Source organism: Danio rerio, chromosome 1 (genome assembly GCF_049306965.1).
Source record: "Danio rerio strain Tuebingen ecotype United States chromosome 1, GRCz12tu, whole genome shotgun sequence".
Classification (NCBI taxonomy): Eukaryota; Metazoa; Chordata; class Actinopteri; order Cypriniformes; family Danionidae; genus Danio; species Danio rerio.
In genome coordinates this window covers 21,151,406-21,170,169 of record NC_133176.1, presented here as the reverse complement: position 1 = coordinate 21,170,169, position 18,764 = coordinate 21,151,406, and the positions used below count along the sequence as shown (strand labels likewise).

The 18,764-nt window shown below is 35.3% G+C and overlaps 1 protein-coding gene across 2 annotated transcripts; it reads right to left on the bottom strand.

Annotated features, from left to right (window-relative positions):
* Positions 1–2,063: 2,063 nt before the first annotated feature.
* Positions 2,064–18,332, bottom strand: tmem192 (transmembrane protein 192). Of its 2 annotated transcripts, none has more exons than XM_073949199.1 (6): positions 18,082–18,332; positions 17,488–17,640; positions 15,521–15,782; positions 13,714–13,851; positions 3,603–3,705; positions 2,064–2,710 (listed from the first exon to the last, which is right to left on the bottom strand). In XM_073949199.1, exons 1-6 carry the CDS (start codon positions 18,100–18,102, stop codon positions 2,587–2,589), a joined length of 801 nt encoding a protein of 266 aa, XP_073805300.1. In that variant the 5' UTR covers positions 18,103–18,332; the 3' UTR covers positions 2,064–2,586.
* Between the last annotated feature and the right edge of the window lie 432 nt (positions 18,333–18,764).

Here is an 18,764-nt window from a genome sequence, read left to right as displayed (position 1 = left end):
AATCCAATCAGAGTGATCCAAGCTTACTATAAATGGATTTTCTTCCTACTGCTCTATCTTCGCTTTGGAAGAATCCCCCCTTCCACCCCATCTCCTCCTTTTCCTCCCTTTTCTAAGGGGGAGTTCTCGAGACCTACCTGATCTCGGATACCCTTTATATGCTTATTGACCTTGGGCTCAAGTATCTCCGAGCTCAGGGTTCTCTCCTGGGACAGCACGCCAAACCTGCTATAAACGCTAAGCATATCTAAGTGGGAACTGCTGAACTGGCCGTAATGTATATTTGTGAATAAGAGTGTATGGGTGTTTCCCAGTACTGGGTTGCATCCGCTGTGTAAAAAATTAGCTGGATAAGTTGGCGGTTTATTCGCTGTGGTGACCCCTGATGTATAAAAGGACTAAGATGAAGGAAAATGAATGAATGAATTTACAAAGTTGCAATATTTGTGTGAAATGGGTTAGATATTAGATGAAATGGGTTAGTTTTTGTCTGACAATGTTTTTAAACAACGAGCTTGACATATGATGAATTGATCCAGAGCAAACCCATCACTTTCCTTATTGTTGACCATCATTCTCATCAACAGATTTGTACATTTTCACTAACAATATGGTAAACACATATCATATCGCCAACCTCTTCCGATTCTCATCACTATTTTATGCCCATTAGGCTTCATGAATATATTTTAACAATTTTGTAACTGTAAAGTCCCATGGTTTAATAATTATTACATAAGGATACTTTACAAATGTTAATTCAGCTTTTCTTAATCAGTTATGATATCTCCAGCTTAATCTCACAAGGAAACATAACTATTTGATGTTTTATCAGTTTAGTGGCTAATTTGTATGAATTAGGTTAAGTTAAAGAAAAAATTTTAAAAAAATTTAAAAGAGGGAAAATACCTCCGCTAAACCCAGACATCAGTGTGAGTTGAGCACAGAAGTTGTACTAAAATATACTAATGAGATCATACAAACTAATACCAATTAGCCAATAAATCAAAACATTATGAATTGGCATGAGATGGTGTGGGATTTCTCGCAATTATTGCACTTGCACTGATTTACAGTTTAACATTTTATAACAACATTGTATTATTTCTAAGAAAAATGATTTTAACATTTTTATTTTTGTGGCTCAGTGGTTAGCACTGTCGCCTCACCGCAAGAAGGTCACTGGTTCAAGTCCCAGCTAGGCCAGTTGGCATATCTGTGTGGAGTTTGCATGTTCTTCCCATGTTGGCGTGGGTTTCCTCCGGGTGCTCCAGTTCCTCCAAAGACATGTGCTTTGGGTGAATTGGATGAACTAAGTTAGTCATAGTATATGTGTGTGAATGAGTGTATGGTTGTTTCCCAGTTCTGGGTTGCAGCTGTAAAAGCATCCACTGCATAGAAACATTTGCTGGATAACATAGGGGTTCATTCCGCTGTGGCGACCCCTGATCAATGAAGGGACTAAGCTGAAAGTAAATGAATGAATGTTTTGCTTAACATTTCTGACATTTCACACTTCTGATTGATTTACAAATTTGACCTATTTTATGGCAATTGTGAGTTGTGTGACTTTCAAACTTAACAAGAATTCTGACCAACATTCTTGCAATTAAACTTTTTCATTAAATGACTTTTTTTTAACAAATTTTGACTGTTCGGTTTCTATTTTGCAATTCTTACATTTAATCTCAGAATTGACAAAGTTGTAATTCTGAGATTAAAAGTAAGAATTGCAAAATAGAAACCGAACAGTCAAAATTAGTTTAAAAAAAAAGTCATTAATGACTTATCATGTAATTAATATTTTCTTTTCTCAGAAAATATACAATAAAAAAGATATTTAGTTTTTTTTATTGTTTACTTTATGGCAGAAACATTCGTTTTCGCCTATATTCAAGATGCAAACAATTATTAATTATTCTTTGTAACACCTCATCATTCAATTTAAAACTGATACAGGAAAAACATTTGTAACCAACGAGAATAAAGATCTAATTTAAAAAAACCTAGAAACACATTCAAGCTATTTTTTTCTTTATCTTGCCAAAACTCAATAGACCAAATTAAAATCTGTTCAATTTTATTTCAAAAACAAGTTTCAATCCTTTCATTCACATTAGTTTAGATAAAAACACAGTGATTCAAAAGCTCTGTGACATCCAGTATTAGGACTAATGCTTTCCCCGGTGGCTCCAACACTGATCAACAAACCCAAAACACAAATGCTGCACTAAAGAACGGAAATGAAGCACACAACTAACGAACACATTTCTGCTCTCACATAAACCCACTTAGAAGAGCAGAAGTTAAACGACAACGCTTTAGCTCTGATCAAATCCAACTCACAATGAGCATCTCCAGTCAACATTTTCGGCAGCGGAGGTTTCTGACTTTCTAATTGTGGCCATTGTTTACCCCGACTTGTCATTAGAGAGGTTACCAGGGTTCGTTTCCCCCCAAAAGCCTTCTGATCAGTGAGCCATGGCTGCCGATGCCAGTCTAGATAGACGCGCTCTCACGTTCACACGCAACCATTCAGAACTCATCATACGCACAGTCAGCCGTGAGTGTGTGTGTGCGCAGGAGTCAGGCTCTGATCTGCTGGCCGGTCAGTGTCAGGATCCTGCGGCTCAGAACGCTGTTGTGCTGTTTCAGATAATCAATCAGGTCCGCCTGCTTCTCCACCACATCCTCTAGACTGGAGCCATCTCTGGCAAAACAGACCACAACACACACATGCACCTGTTTCAGATCTTCACAACACATGGGATAGAAATTTGTGTGTAGGAAAACAAACAAACAAACAAACAAACACACACACACACGCGTATATTTAGGAATGTCCCAATAGAGTGTTTTTAATGATACTTTTTCAGTCGGGTATATTGGAGAGTATCATATCATATCATATGTTTTATTGAATGCCATGTCTGCTTCATTTTTTTTTTATTATACAAAAAGAGCAAGGTTTTTGAGACTCTCCATGTTTGATTTGGTTTTTATATACACAATAATGCCGTCAAACTGTTGTATAAACGCAATATCACACTCGTAGCTGTGCGATATTGCTGTATATCGGCACTAGTGGGGGCACAATGCACGCCTCCTACCAGTGCCGATATACAGCCATATCGCACTGCTACGAGTGTGATATTGCTCATATATCTCAATCATCGCAAGAGCTTTCAGATAACACCACCTAAATTTGGTGCTGATACAATAAAATATGTGGGAGTTTTGTTTTTTTACAGCGTAAAACATGACATTTCCTGTTGCCAGTAGGTGGTGCAATAACTGTAACTGGATATTGGCATGTAAACATGTTCAGGTCAGGACTTTTATCAAACATGTGGACTTTGAGGCAGATCAGACAATGTATGAGTTATAACAACTTCCTGTTTCATGGCAAAACGTCAACGTTTAAGAGGACTTTTAAAGAAATCAGACCTTAATCATGGCATTTTTATAATGGAAAGACAGTTCACTGGAAGCACCGAGGCTGGCTGGCCGAAAATAAAAGTCTGTATGCATATACCCCATTGGCTTTTCAAAAACTCTGGTGGATACAGTATATATTTTGGTCAATCACTGCTGAGTGTTACCTGAAGCCAGTCTCTGTGTGTGCGTCGCTGGAGCAGCCGTAAGATCTCTCCTCTTCAGTCACGTCAGGATGCGGCTTCTTTCTGTTAAACTTCACCACATGCACTGAAACAAACAAAACACAAGCAAACATACAATTAACAAGAAGTATGAGCTCTTGTCAAACTATTTTCCTTCCAATAACGCTCCATAAACAAAACCCACGAATCTGAGAGCAGAAAACTAAAGTTTCTCCATGTCAAACTGTTTAAAAGTAGTAAGTATTAAAAGTATTAGTAGTTTTGGTGTGGGAAAGTCAAATAAATTTACTGTCGCCATTTTAAAATTGCAATAATAAATGTCAAGGATAACTAGAAAATTATATTCTAAATGTTTACACATTTACTTTATGTACTGAATAAATTGAGTGGAAAAAGTGAGATATTAGTGTTTGTTTACTTGAAACATTTAGATAATCCGACATGGCATTTCAGTTAAATAAATCTACATTCAAAACAAATGATAATCAATTAACATTGACTTTATTTATTTAGGAGTGTTAGGCTGATATTGACAAGTTATTTTCGCTTGATATAAGATTAGCAAAATGTAAATTTATTTAAAAACGTTCCAAGTATTTGTTTTCAGTGTAGTAAAGTATTTGGTTGTCATTGTTAAAAAGAAAAGCAGTGGAACTAATCCAGACAGAAATGTTGATAGTTGTGGTTTGTGTCTGATGGTGCAAGACTTGCTTAAACGTGAGCGAGGTGTTTGAAGACACACGTTCGGTGTGTGTGTATGTGTGAGCAGGAGCCGCGTTCAGAGCAGCTATTCCTCTCCACAAGGTGTGCTGGTAGACGCATAGCTAGTGTGTGTTTTGGAAGAGTGAGAATGCGAGGCAACTGTGTGAATTCACACGTCGCTTCCCTCCTCTCTCACACCTTTAATGTGTCTCTCAATCAGCAAACTTTCACTCCATACACTGCGACGCAACGGCAAATTCAAACAAACTGAATCCAAAATTAAAGAGTTCAAAATATGTGTATAATCCTAAATAAGTGACAGATCATATCTAAAATATCTCAATAGTGTTTTGCTAGGGTTTTGGATATTTTTGTGGTCCATTTGAGTTTTGTTTATAGTTTGAATTTATATTCTTATTCGGACACTAAAAAATGTAGTAAATTCAAGGAATCATCTTTGAATGATTTTTTTCAAGGTAATTGGTTGCAAACAACTTATTTGGGCTGAATCTAAACAAACAAATTAAGTTGAACATTACTAAATTTAATTTGTTAGTTTAAATTTAATTCACACTGAGGAAGGCTTTGTGCCGAAACGTCTGTCTTTTAACCACCCGTAAAATGTAAGAAAAATAAAAAATAAAAACAGTACGAAGCAATTGAGTGCGAATCATTACCTTTTTTGAAATTTAGTTTAAATTCAACCCATATAAATGGTTTGGAACAATTGTTTGCATCATTTTTTTTTCAGTGTACAGTATAGGCCTTTAACATCTGGCAAAGGGACTAGCAATGAAAACTAGTCTTTGGGCTAATTGGGGTATATTTATGTTTTTGAGGAATGTTGATTAATCTACATAGTGATTTGTTGTGAAATAAATTAATAAATAAATAAATACTGTGCTGAATACTTTTATCAGTTATTAAATGGTTTGATGTTTGCACTATAAATCATTTATTGCATTGAAAACATCTATTTTAAATTAAACACAATTTATTAAAAAACTATTGCTATCTTTTTCATGTTATACATATTTTACTAAAACAAAAATACCATCACAATAAAATAATACATATTAAAATAATATTCAAATAGAAAAATAATAATAACATTAATGATTTAAATGCAGACTTTGTCAGGTTAATTAATTGGATGTTCTTACTTGCGTAGTACATGGGTAAAGTAGCTGCTTGCTTGTTCAACCTACTTAATAAAAATGAGCTGAAACAACACAATTAGAGTTTTTTGGAGGGACAGCTTAATTGTTTTATGTTCAATCAACTTAAAATTGTAAAAAAACATTAAAGAAATGGATTTGCGCTGGGACAACATGTAGAGATTGTAAAATTTAGGATTGTGTTAGATGTAATTATGTATTATTATTTATTGCAATTACTATACTAAATACAAGGAACGTGTAAAAAGGATACAAAAAAAGTGCTGCCAAAAACATAAATCAATATATAAACAAATTCATTCATTAATTCATTTATTCATTTTCTTTTCGGCTTAGTCCCTTTATTAATCTGGGGTCGCCACAGCGGAATGAACTTATCCAGCATATGTTTTACGCAGTGGATGCCCTTCCTGCTGCAACCCATCTCTGGGAATCATTTATATACACTCATTCATGCTCATACACTATGGACAATTTAGCCTACCCAATTCACCTGTACCCAGCCGAGGCTCAAACCAGCGACCTTCTTGCTGTGAGGCGACAGCACTACCTACTGCGCCACTGCGACACCATATAAAAAATACTACTGGTTAAATGAGTAGCACTGCTTCAGAATTAACAATGAAAAATCTGAAAATTGCTTATTGTATAAATAAGGTAATTTTTCATCCTGTGTGTTCTATACAATTCATTGGAGAGCAAAAACGGATGTTGTAACTACTAGGATAGTCGGCATGACTGTTTTTCGGCATAATAGTGTTTATTCAATACACAGTAAAAAGTAATTAGTTGGCTTTACTTTAAAAAAAAAAAAGAGAAAGAGCACGCGAGCAAACCTGTTCCTTTTAATGGAATTAGTTGCCTTTAAAAGATTGAGTAAACCCATTGCTTTGAAATGATCAAGTAAATTAACTATATGTGCAGAATTATAAAAATTAATTCAACTTTTAAAGATCCACAGGGTTTCGCAGTTTTTTTTTTTTTTTACCAAAATAAACTTGATACTTTCAACCCAATGGGTTTACTCACTTAGTAACTGGAAGTTGTACAGTGGGAAAAAAATAACTCAGTAACATTTGAGATGCTACACTGTAAAAAATCTGTTAATAAGCAGTTTTCCATATTTTGTAATTCACATTTTTTTTCCTCGTTTATTTATGCTTTTGAATTAAACTATGGGACATAAATCTTTCCTATCACAAATTTAACCTTGAAAAATTAAAAAATGACTTTTATTAACATTTTTAGTAGTTTAAATTTATAAACTGTCTGGACTAGTGTTGTATATTACAAAAAACCTGCACTGTAAAACAAATCCGTAATTTTACGGTTTATTTCAAGCAGCTAGGGTTCAGAAAAAAAAAAAACGCAAAATAACGGCCGTTAAATTAGAAAAAATTACCATTTAATGGACAATAAATTCGAGAAATGTACTTAAACTTAAATTTCTGGTAAACTTCTGTAATTCAACCTCTGTTATATTACAGGAAATTTCTGTAATTTAATGGCTGTTGTTTTACGATTTACTTCTGGCACCCAGAAATTATTTTCTGGCTGCCGGAAATAAACAGTAAATTTCCGGATTATTTTTTACAGTGTGGTAATAAACGGCTAGCACATTTTCTATTATTTTACTGACTTATTTCTCTGTATATTATTTCTTATACATTACATCACTTCAAAATACTAAAACGTTAATAAAAGTGACTTTGTTAAACAGTAGAGTTGAATTTTCAACATCAAAAGTGGACAGTGCAGAGATTAATTTCCCATAACGCAATTCACAACCGTAAGTAAATGGAAAACACCAAAATACAGTAACTGTTAATTAACAGATATATTTTTTTATTTATTTTTATACTATTTATTATTTATAGCTGCATTGTAAAACTGAAGTAAAAAACAAAGTGTTAACATGACAAAGTAAGTGCCAAAACATCCGTCAAAAGATAATCTCCAGGAATCCCAGTGCAACATATCTCAGGGCTTCTGAATACATTCTAATCACACTATAATCACCTAAAAGTGTGACACGCATACACAAACCCCGGCGTTTTCCTGACCCACACCTAGCTACCCCATCACAAACACACCAATCAGATAAAACTGCTCTTTCTTCAATCACCTGCAGGAAATGGGGGCCAACAAGCCATTGAGTCTAGCAGGAAGGAGATCAGCGATTCCCGCTTTAGAGATAATGCACAACTCTTCTCTCGCTCTGAAGTGCCCTAGAAGTGCATCTACAGCAGTAAATGAAGCTCGAGCAGTTATTCCACACATATACAATGAGTTTAGATATGTAACTTTGGGAGGTTATTAAGGGTGATTCGTCAGATCTGTCGCAATACATCAAGAAAGGCCTTTAAAGAATGTTTTTAAAGAGACGGAGCGGCAGTCTTTCAGATATACGTGTCAAATTCCTTATATCTTCGCTAAACAGTAGTGCTTCCCTCCACAAAAGACACGTAAAAATCAACACCATTACAATAACCCAAACCGAACAGTCAACGATCCAAGACATCTGCATTCTAGCACAATGTTGCACAGACTTCTATAGATAACCGTAGCACTTTTGCGAAACATACAACTCATATAAACAAAAGAAATGTAATTTGATAGCTTATCATGTACACTTTTATTCATTCAGCTCCCTCAATCATCATATTTGACCCATTTTTATCCATCCGTGAGCACTTTTGGACACGACAGGGGCCGAGCGCATGTTTTCTGTGCATCTCGATAGAACAATGCAGGTCCCAATCACCTCCCTCGCCCCCTTTGAAGGGCCCTAAACTTCCTTTGAAGTGCAGAATGGCATACGACCCATACAGAATGCTGCATTCATGTTGAAATGAAGAGAGAGATGCAACATCACAGAGGACACTTCAAAGACCCCGGAGCAGGACTCTGACCTAACTGCACCTTCCTTTAGGAAAGGGACGGAGAGATGGATATATGGATAGGAGGAGATAAACGCTGGGTAAATGGATAGAGATCACTCGTTAGCACAATAGATGTGCAGCGAATAAAAGGCTTTTGATTGAGACCTGGGTTTATTCTTTTGGGAATTATCTTAGTGTGGGAGAAAAGGACACATTGTTGATTTGTAGATCTTGGCATATTCAGGTGTTAAAATAAAAGGAATTTGGATCCCTGCATATTTAATGCTGGGTAAAAAGTCTTTGTGCAAATCATGACGATCTTGTTCTTTATAAGATGAATAGACTTTTTAAAAATATTATGCAACAATGGAGGGCAAATCAGAAAAAGAAATGAAGAACGTTTGCCTGACAAATTCATTAATCTTTTATTTCACATTTTAGCCTTTCCTGCCAGGAAAAATATACTTATAAACTGGATCAGTGACAAACCCCCATCCTTGAAAGGGAGACACAATATTAATAGGGAAATGATTCCCTTAGAATTCCTTACATCTGTCATTCATTTGTCCACTGAGGCTTTTCATCAAGTCTGGACTCCTCACTTGGATTTTATTGACGTTTCTATAAGCTGCATTTTGAGTTGTGGTATTTCACAATTGAATTTATGTATTTTGTTGAAATATTATTTTATCATTACATATTTTCATTTTGCTTATTTATTTGCTCATTATTATTTTTGCTATTATTTATTCATGTATTATAATTCTATTCTTTATGAATGAACATATATATATATATATATATAAATACATTTATTTTAAAAAATGTATCTGTTTTTCTTAAGCATTGCATTGTTAAAATGGCCATTGTCTGTTGGTTTGTTTCAATGTGTTTTGTGATAAATAGTTAAAATGTATTGCACTAAAAAAATGCAATAAAAAAAAGAAATAGCAAAGAGAAACAGAGCATTTCTTATCAATATTCTGAAAATGTTACTTTGAGATTTTTGTTGACAGGCTTTTGAACATGACTAACATGACACTTATATAAGAACAATTTCTAAAGTTCACTTACAATATATTTCACATTTAAAATTTAATTAAAGTCCATCATGCTAACCAAGGGTTTGATTTATTTATTACATAAAAACACAGCAAAATATTGTCTAATAGTATTGTTCTTTTAAAATAAAACTTCTGTTTAACTGTGTTTCTTATCAGACAACACTTCAACAAACACAGTAAAACAGCGTTATTTTTTAAATATTTACAATTTAAAATAACTTTTCTAAAATATTTACTTTTTTAATTTATTTTATTCTTTAAATTTAATTTACTTTTATGAATGCATAGCTGAATTTTCAACAGATATTATTAGTCATAACTTTTTAATAAATTTTAATTAGATTTACTAATATATTGTTTAAGTAACTTGTTGTCGTGCTTTCAAAATAAGCTGTATTTTTTCATTAAAGTTCAAAAGAAATCCATCTGTAACATTATAAATGCATTTTCTGTCAGTTTCAATCAACTTAATGCAATACAACTATAAAAGAGTAACATTTTATTTTTGGTCATTTCTTTTTTTATCTTATTGACCACAAACAATGGTAAAAACACTTTTGAGATGCATGCAAGTGATTTCCCACACATGCAAGCCTCGTCGAGTGATATCCGAGACTGTGGTGATATCAGCTGATGGAGCTCATTGAGAATGAAGAGAGCGAGTGAGGGTGTGTCTCTGTAGATAACACACGTGGTCAAGCTTCACTTCACTAATCATCTCTGGAATCCAGCCACTGATACGAGAATGTGTGTGTCAACATTAAAGACAATGCCACGGTGTATTAGGGTGGGGTAGATTCAGGTTGCCTTTGGCAAAGATGAGCCCTGTGTCCATAACAAGTACCTTCCCCCACACATATAGTCTTTCGCTTTAACATTCTCCCAAAAATTGCACCTCTGTTCAGTCTCAATATGGAGGTGCAGAGAATTGTTAGCAATTTTATAATAAGGAGCACAAAATTCAAGAAACGGAAGCTGAGAGGGACAACAGCTGCCTGGTGTGTTTCTAAAGAGGCTAAAGACAGAAGCTTGAGTATTGGGCATTGTAATGCATGCTGGGGGAGGTGTGCATGTACAGTCCTGGTGGCAACTCTAACTCTTATTAGCCACCAAAACTAGTCTTTTTTTGAGTGGTGGCATCTTAAATCATATGATACGAGCTGCTACACCAGGAGTTTTGTATATTTTAGATGCTACAAACTCCCATTCATATGTGAGGGACATGCCATCGCAAATCATACAAGGTGAAAGGTATACGTCTATATGTCTAGTATATTTTTCTTGTGAAAAGACCAAAATTATGCTATGAAACACTATTATATATAGCATTCAAAAGACTATTTGGAAAAGATTTTGTTTCTTTTAGTGGGTTAGTTCAACTACAAATGTTTATCCTGTTAATAATTACTCACCCTAGTGTTGTTCCAATCCCCTGAGACCTTGGTTTTTCTTCAGAACACAAATTAAAATATTTTAGATAAAATCTGAGAGCTCCCTCATTCCCACAGACAGCAATAGTTCTGAGATGTTCAATTTTTGTAATCATACGAAGCTCCAAGAACACTTTTATGTGGCAAAAAAACCTGTAAAAACTAAATAATGGCACTTGCATGTTGCGCTGTTGACTCTAAGGGCAATATACTGCCCATAGAAAATGCACACCCTGACCTGTCATGGAAGACAAGACAAACTACTTTTTACAGTGTTTTGGGGCACATAAAAGTGTTCTTGAAGCTTCATGTGATTACAGTTGAACCTGAATTGTTTTGGTTTCTTTTCAGGGAAAGAGAGCTCCTGGATTTCATTTAAAATATCATAATTTGTGTTTTCAGTATATTGGATGGGAGACCACATGGGAAAACTAGGTTGCTGCCGGAAGTGGTGTTGGTGAGGTCAGCAGGGGGCGGCCAACCTGCAGTCTGTGTGGGTCCTAATGCCCCAGTATAGTGATGGGGATTCTATACTGCTCAGTGAGCGCCGTCTTTCGGATGAGACGTTGAACTGAGGTCCTGACTCTCTGTGGTCATTAAAATCCCAGGATGTCAATCGAAAAAAAGTAGGGGTTTCACCCCAGCATCCTGGCCAAATTCAACCTAACCATCCCCATATCATAATTGGCTTCATCACTCTGTCTCCTCTCCACCTATTAGCTGGTGTGTGGTGTGTGATCTGGCACAAAATGGCTGCCGTCGCGTCATCCACGTGGATGCTGCACACTGGTGGTGGATGAGGAGATTGCTCCCTATGTTTAAAGGGGTTTGAGTGCCCAGAAAAGCGCTATATAAATGTAAGGAATTGTTTTTTTTTTTTATTCTCAAGATGAATGAAGGTCTCAGGGAACTGGAATGACATGAGGTTGAGGAATTATTAACAAAATGTGCCATTTTGGGTGAACTTATCTTTTAATGTCTTACTACATATACTGTACTGTATTTATTTAATTTAATCAAGTAAGGGACAGTGGGGGCAGTACATCAAAGATAAACTGGATGACAAAATTGTCCATGGTATAAAAATTATAAACTAATATAAAAATCACTGTTTATGTAAGCAACACTGCACAACAGCGACACCCACTGGTGAAGTTACAGTGGGGAATGGGCTCAGTGGGATAATTGAGAATGAATGTGGCAAAGTCAAGTGCTATGACTGAATTAGTCATGGTCAGTATTCGAAGTAACTCCTTAAATTTCACTTTCGCATGCTAAAATGTATTAATTTTAAGTAATTTTACTTGATTTTGGTTACTTAAACCCCCTTGACCACCCAAATTAAAATACACATAGTATACGGCTAGTATACATTAGTTGACATTTGAAGTGGATCAAAACCTTAAATCAAAGTTAACATAAAAGAAAACACCTGTTCTTGTCTTGGACAACATTTATTAACTTTATTTTTTGATCCACTTAAAAAAAATGTACATACAGTAAACTACATGCCATATAGAGTATAAATAGAATATAAAAGCCATACAAAGAGTGTCATGCCATGTAAATATAGTCATGCCATATAGAGTAACTTCTAATGAATACAGTAAAAATGGAAACTGAAAGGCACTTTAAATACATTTTTTTTAAATATTAACTATTTATTAAAATATATTTTTAAAAAACTTAATAACCACAGCAATAAATACTGTAGTGTGCAGGGTAAAATGTTGTTTACACTGTTGTCCAAATACAAAAAACATTTTTGGCTAATTAATTACAATTCACCAAGCTCAGATTTTATGTGTGTGTGTGTGTGTGTGTGTGAGTGACAGATGTATTAAAAATGTCACAATCGTCTTTCATTGTCAGATTTATTCCTTCTTTGCTGGTCTTATGCTGGGATCACACCAAAAGCATGAATAAAAACCAAATTATTGCCACAAGGTGCAAATAATGCTTAGTTCATGTTGCATTTGCCAATTCAACAGTGTCTCCCACGCAAGTTCAAACAACTGAACTCAAGCAAATGTGATGGGGAGCTTGAGCTCATTAACTTCACTTTATGTTGTGTGATGCTGCTCAAGCACACTAGCAAACACTGGGTTTACTCATTGGAGTTGTCGTTTTGTAGGGTCACATTGCAGTTAGTTTTAATTTGCATGACTTTTGAGAAAACTCTAATTTAAACCCACCACAGCTAACATCTACCCACATTTTGTGGGTCTGCAGGTGTTAATGTCAAGCAAATACCCTATGACCTTCCACAGCAAAAGCTAATTTTCGAAAATATATAAAACATAGAAAAAAATAAACTATACATTTTTTCCTATTAATTAACACAGGTTCTGAAAGTAAAGAACACTTAAAATAAAGTGTCAATTTGATTTTAAGGTGACTTTAAGAAAATAAAAACACTGAAAATAAGTTCAAGAAAAAAAACATTTGTCACTGGCTTGCATTTTAAATTAATCTCAAATGGAACACCAATGCTGACACACACAATATATGTGCTACACTGATATGACTTATCGTTTGTGTTTAAATATAAAAGACTTTTCCTCTCAGAAATGTAGTTTTGTGACAAGTCCCAGTGTGACTTATTTAGATGCAGCTTTTCCAGAAAATGTGGTGATTCGGATTCACGGCAAATGAGAGATACATATTGTTAGTAAGAGGAATTTTTCACTCTGTGTGTGCTGAATTATATGAATGCGCGGAATAAAGGTGCATGTTTATCTTTATTTATTATGCATAAATATGATTCAGATTGAACCATGAACAAATCGTGTGTGTGCGTGTGTGTGCGCATGTGTGAGTGAGTGAGTGAGTAGTACCTGTATATCTTAGCAAGCATATGATTGTCAGCAGAAGCTCCAAACAGATGATGGCCAACAGAAGATACACAGACAGATTCTTCACATTTGCATCCAACAGTGAGGATGGAGCAATTACAGTCAGGATTGCTGCATTTCCTTTGTAATAGAGAAAAATAAAGCAATTGTGCATTAAATCAGTAACAAACTTCTGCATCAAAAAAGCAAGCATTAATTACTTGATTTTAACTGATAACACTTATTTATTACAGTTCAGCCTAAGTCTGTATGGGTTTTTTTTTTTTATTTTGGTTTACAGTTTCTGCCCAAAACCCACACACATTACCATTCATAAACATTTGTGTACATAAAATGTTATCATTGCTGTCACATTATTAAAGTAAAACACATTAAACTAATAGCAATGCTTTTAAATATTATAATAAACATTTCAAATAACATGGTATTTTTTATTTGAAGACCATTTTAAAATGTAATTTATTTCTGTATTTTAGCAGCCATTTTATTCAGCACTGACAAACTGAATGAAGTTAGAAGTGATAGTCATTGTTTTTAACTTAAAATGTTATTAAAATGTCATTACTGTCACTTCTGATCAATTTATTGCATTAATTTATTGCATTAACATCATGTAAAATAAAAACTAAATGAATAAAAAAACTGACTGGCCTAAAAAGGTAGTGTAAACGTTGCCATATTTTGAAATATTGCATAAAATAAATAAAATATTACAAGGACTTAGTATTAGGAATGGATTTAGTAATAGTTGAGGAACATGAATTGTATTTAAAATAATAAATTAACATGGTTCATTATCAATTGATAAATTCCATATTTGGTGTACACAAGCGTTAAAAAAAACTTAAACAACTTGAAAATTCTCAGTTTCTCTAAACAAAAGTTGCCTCAAATCTCAGTATTATACTTTATTATAAATTGGTTCTATACAAATGGAAGAAATGTTATCAGAGCTTCAGAGAATAAAACAAATATCAATATTTTAATCCAATAATACCAAGTAAATCAAGCAATTCCAGAAAAACCGACACTTTTTCAACTGGTCTCAATTTTTTCCACAGCTTATTTACAGTCCTAATGATAGCTTAAGCACTGCCATCTAGCGGTCAGTTGTAAAACATTCATTCATTCATTCATTTTCTTTTCGGCTCAGTCCCTTTATTAATCTGAGGTCGCCAAAGCGGAATGAACTGCCAACTTATCCAGCATGTTTTACGCAGCGGATGCCCTTCCAGCTGCAACCCATCACTGGGAAACATCCATACACACTCATTCACACACATACACTAGACCAGTGGTCACCAAACTTGTTCCTGGAGGGCCGGTGTCCTGCAGATATTAGCTCCAACCCTAATCAAAAACACCTGAACAAGCTAATTAAGGTTTTACAAGGTATACTTGAAACACCAAGGCAGGTGTGTTGAGGCAAGTTGGAGCTAAAACCTGCAGGGACACCGGCCCTTCAGGACCGAGATTGGTGACCCCTGCACTAGACAATTTAGCTTACCCAATTCACCTTTAGCGCATGTCTTTGGACTTGTGGGGGAAACCAGACCACGTGAAGGAAACCCACGTGAACAATAGGAGAACATGCAAACTCCACACAGAAATGTAAACTGACCCAGCCGAGGCTCGAACCAGTGACCTTCTTGTTGTGAGGTGATTGCGAGTTGTAAAACATTACAGTGCTACACGGAAAATTGACAGCATACTTCAATCACCTCATGTGATCCACAGAGATTAATTCAGTTTCTAAAGTGACAGATAAAGAGAAGAAATTATGTTTCACCTGCAGAGTGAATGAGTAGAGGAAGGCTTTTAATTCCTTTGGTCATCCTGTAAAAGTCCAGATAACCTTTCCGTCTCACTGCGCTGTGGCGACGCTGGACAACACGATCGTATATAAAGACGACCACCCAGAGAGCAACTTTTCCCAGTAACACCACGGTTTTGGAGTCTATCCCATTTAATGCTGCAGTGCACTCAGATGTGTGTTCATCAGATATCCAGCAAAATACTGTAATTACGATACACACCACCACATAAACCACCTGTAGAAGAAACAGAGAAATGACAGAAACACATTTAACAAGGTGTTCTTTAAAAATACTGTCAGGATGCACAGAAATAAAAATATGTCATCTCTGGAACACAAAGGGGAGTAAAACATATTTATACTCTTAGTATAATAGTGTATATTAAATATTAAAAATTGGATTTTTTTGGTTTTCAAAGCTCTCCTGCTCACCAACCTGCACTTAGTTAAATCAAATATTGATGAAATATTGGGCCGCATTGTGGTGCAGTGCTGTCGTATCACAGCCAGCTGGTTTGACCCCCGGCTGGGCTAGTTAGCATTTCTGTGTGGAGTTTGCATGTTCTCCTCGTGTTCGCATGGGTCTGTCAAAGACATGCGGTATAGGCGAATTGAATACACTAAATTGGCCATAGTGTATGAGTGTGTATGGATGTTTCCCAGTACTGGGTTGCAGCTAAAAGGGCATCTGCTGTGTTAAACATATCCTGGATATGTTAGTGATTCATACTGCTGTGGTGACCCCTGATTAATAAAGAGACTGATTAATTTTCGGAAAAGCTGAAAAGAAAGTTATTGAATGGTGCAATATTTTTACAATTTAAAAATAAAATGTTTCTCTGTGTTAATAAATTAAAATGGGAATTAAAAAATATGTATTCTTATTATTTAAAGCTAAATTTCTAGCCACATTACTCGAGCTTTTAGTGCCGAAATATTTATGTATTTACAATTTTTATAATATCTATAATAATATATTACTATATGTTGATGTGCTGCACTATTTTAATTATTTATTACTGGTACTTTTCAGTTTCATCACAGTTTCCATAAAAACATCTGCATGGTATTTTTTGTGCGACAAATTACTTTTCAGGATTTTTTGATTAATATAAACTTCAAAATAACAGGATTTATTTAAAAGTAAAGCTTTTGTAAGATTATAATTGTTTTAAAGCCATCTTTAAACAATTTATTTGGTCGTTGATTTAAAAAATCCCGATGGTTACACATCACAGATCTAAATAAATATTAAGCAGCAATAATAATCAGAAATGTTTCTGGAGGCGGCGCAGTGGCGCAATGGGTAGCACCATCGCCTAACTGTAAGAGGGTTGCTGGTTTAAGCCTCAGCTAAGTCAGTTGGCATTTCTGTGTGGAGTTTGCATGTTCTCCTCTTGTTGGCGTGGGTTTCTCCGGGTGCTCCGGTTTCTCCCCCAGTCCAAAGACATGCGCTATAGGTGATTTGGGTAAGCTAAATTGTCTGTGGTGTATGTGTGTAAGAGAGTGTGTCGGTGTTTCCCAGTGATGGGTTGCAGCTGGAAGGGCATCCGCTGCATAAAACATATGCTGGATAAGCTGTCAGTTCATTCTGCTGTGGCAACCCCAGATTAATAAAGGGAAAAAGCTGCAAAAAATTAATACATTTTTCTGGAGAAAAAATTATGTTTTCTGAAAGATCATGTGACCCTGAAAACTAGAATTACTGCTAAAAATGTTGCTTTAACTACAGGAATAAACTACATTTTACATTAACACACAGATGTTTCAAAAACTATATAATACTTATGTAACAGCATAACACATTTTTTAAATATTTCAATGATTTAAAATACATTTTGATAAGCATTAACTACTTTTAAAGACATTAACCAATCTTAATGTTTCCAAACTTGTAACCAGTACTGTATACTTGTGCAATTTCTTGGTTCTACACTTACGTGTAAAAATGAAAGGACACCCACTGCCCAGTGAGTGCTTAATGTCTGAAACTCTCTCTTGATTGCCGACTCAAGTGCATCTTGGGATACGAGTGGTCCATCAATGAGAGGGTCATCATCAGTGCTTTGTGTAAAATCTACATTGGTGTTATTCTAAGCCACAAAAACAAGACAAAGATTAGTTTAAAATGGGCATTGTAATAGTCAAAGCAACTACAACAAATAGCTGAAAGCTACTTAACGGGCATCAAATGTTACTTTGAAGCTATACATTTCAAAGTGCTAATGCACAAACTCTATTACAGCCCAACAATGGCTTTCTATTCCACAAGAAATTTGTAAAAGACTAATGTCACTGGCTAAACGATCTGGTCAATTGCGCCATTATCGGAACACTTGGTTACCGTTACTCGGACAGCAGCCTAATTACAAATAGACCAGAGCCACTAAAAGAAGATTTAACTGATAATAAAGCACATAAGTTAGAGTATTTTTTCTAAAACTAGCCAACAACATACGCGCACAAAAATATAAAGAGCAACAAACACCGTAGCAGCACAAGCATACAGGTAAATAAAGGAATAAATCATTCACCTCAACGCTATTGTCTGTCATAAGATAAATATAGCTGTACTCGTGACTATTTTCCTGACGTTACACGTTTTTTGCTACACATAGAAACACATCAGAATGAACAAACAGAATATTTATACGCACGCCGTATGCCGATGTGCGCCCAGACTCCATTACCATGGCCGGTCATAACATATTAAGCCCAAAAATCAAATTTTTCGTGAAAATGCTCTAAGAAACATTTCGAAATTGAACTTCCGGGTGGCGATACTAACGTTACCAATCCTGGTAGAAGAAATGCTTCACTCATGAATATTAATTACGTCACATGTCAATCTTACTTTAGTATTGCGTGATTGGGTCAGAGTTAGATTTAGTAGGCGGTCACGGAAGCGTGCCTCATGAATATTATGTTACAAAGCTGTCATGTGTATTTCCTGCCTTCTTTTCTTTTCCAAAACGCTAGAAAATAGATTTGTCTTGGTTTAAATAAACTATATTTATTTGTCGGACGTGATGCAGTGGCGCAGTAGGTAGTGCTGTCGCCTCACAGCAAGAAGGGTACTGGTTCGAGCCTCAGCTGGGTTAGTTGGCGTTTCTGTGTGGAGTTTGCATGTTCTCCCTGTGTTCGTGTGGTTTTCCCCACAGTCCTAAGACATGCGGTACAGGTGAATTGGGTAGGCTAAATTGTCCATAGTGTATGA

Excerpts from the sequence above, each read along its gene's own strand:
- tmem192 (XM_073949199.1), bottom strand. The coding sequence starts at position 18,102 with ATGACAGACAATAGCGTTGAG. Across the intron at positions 3,706-13,713 it reads ATGCTTGCTAAGATATACAG|TGCATGTGGTGAAGTTTAAC; the intron begins GTACTACTCACT and ends TGTTTGTTTCAG. Across the intron at positions 2,711-3,602 it reads CACACAGAGACTGGCTTCAG|AGATGGCTCCAGTCTAGAGG; the intron begins GTAACACTCAGC and ends CTGTTTTGCCAG.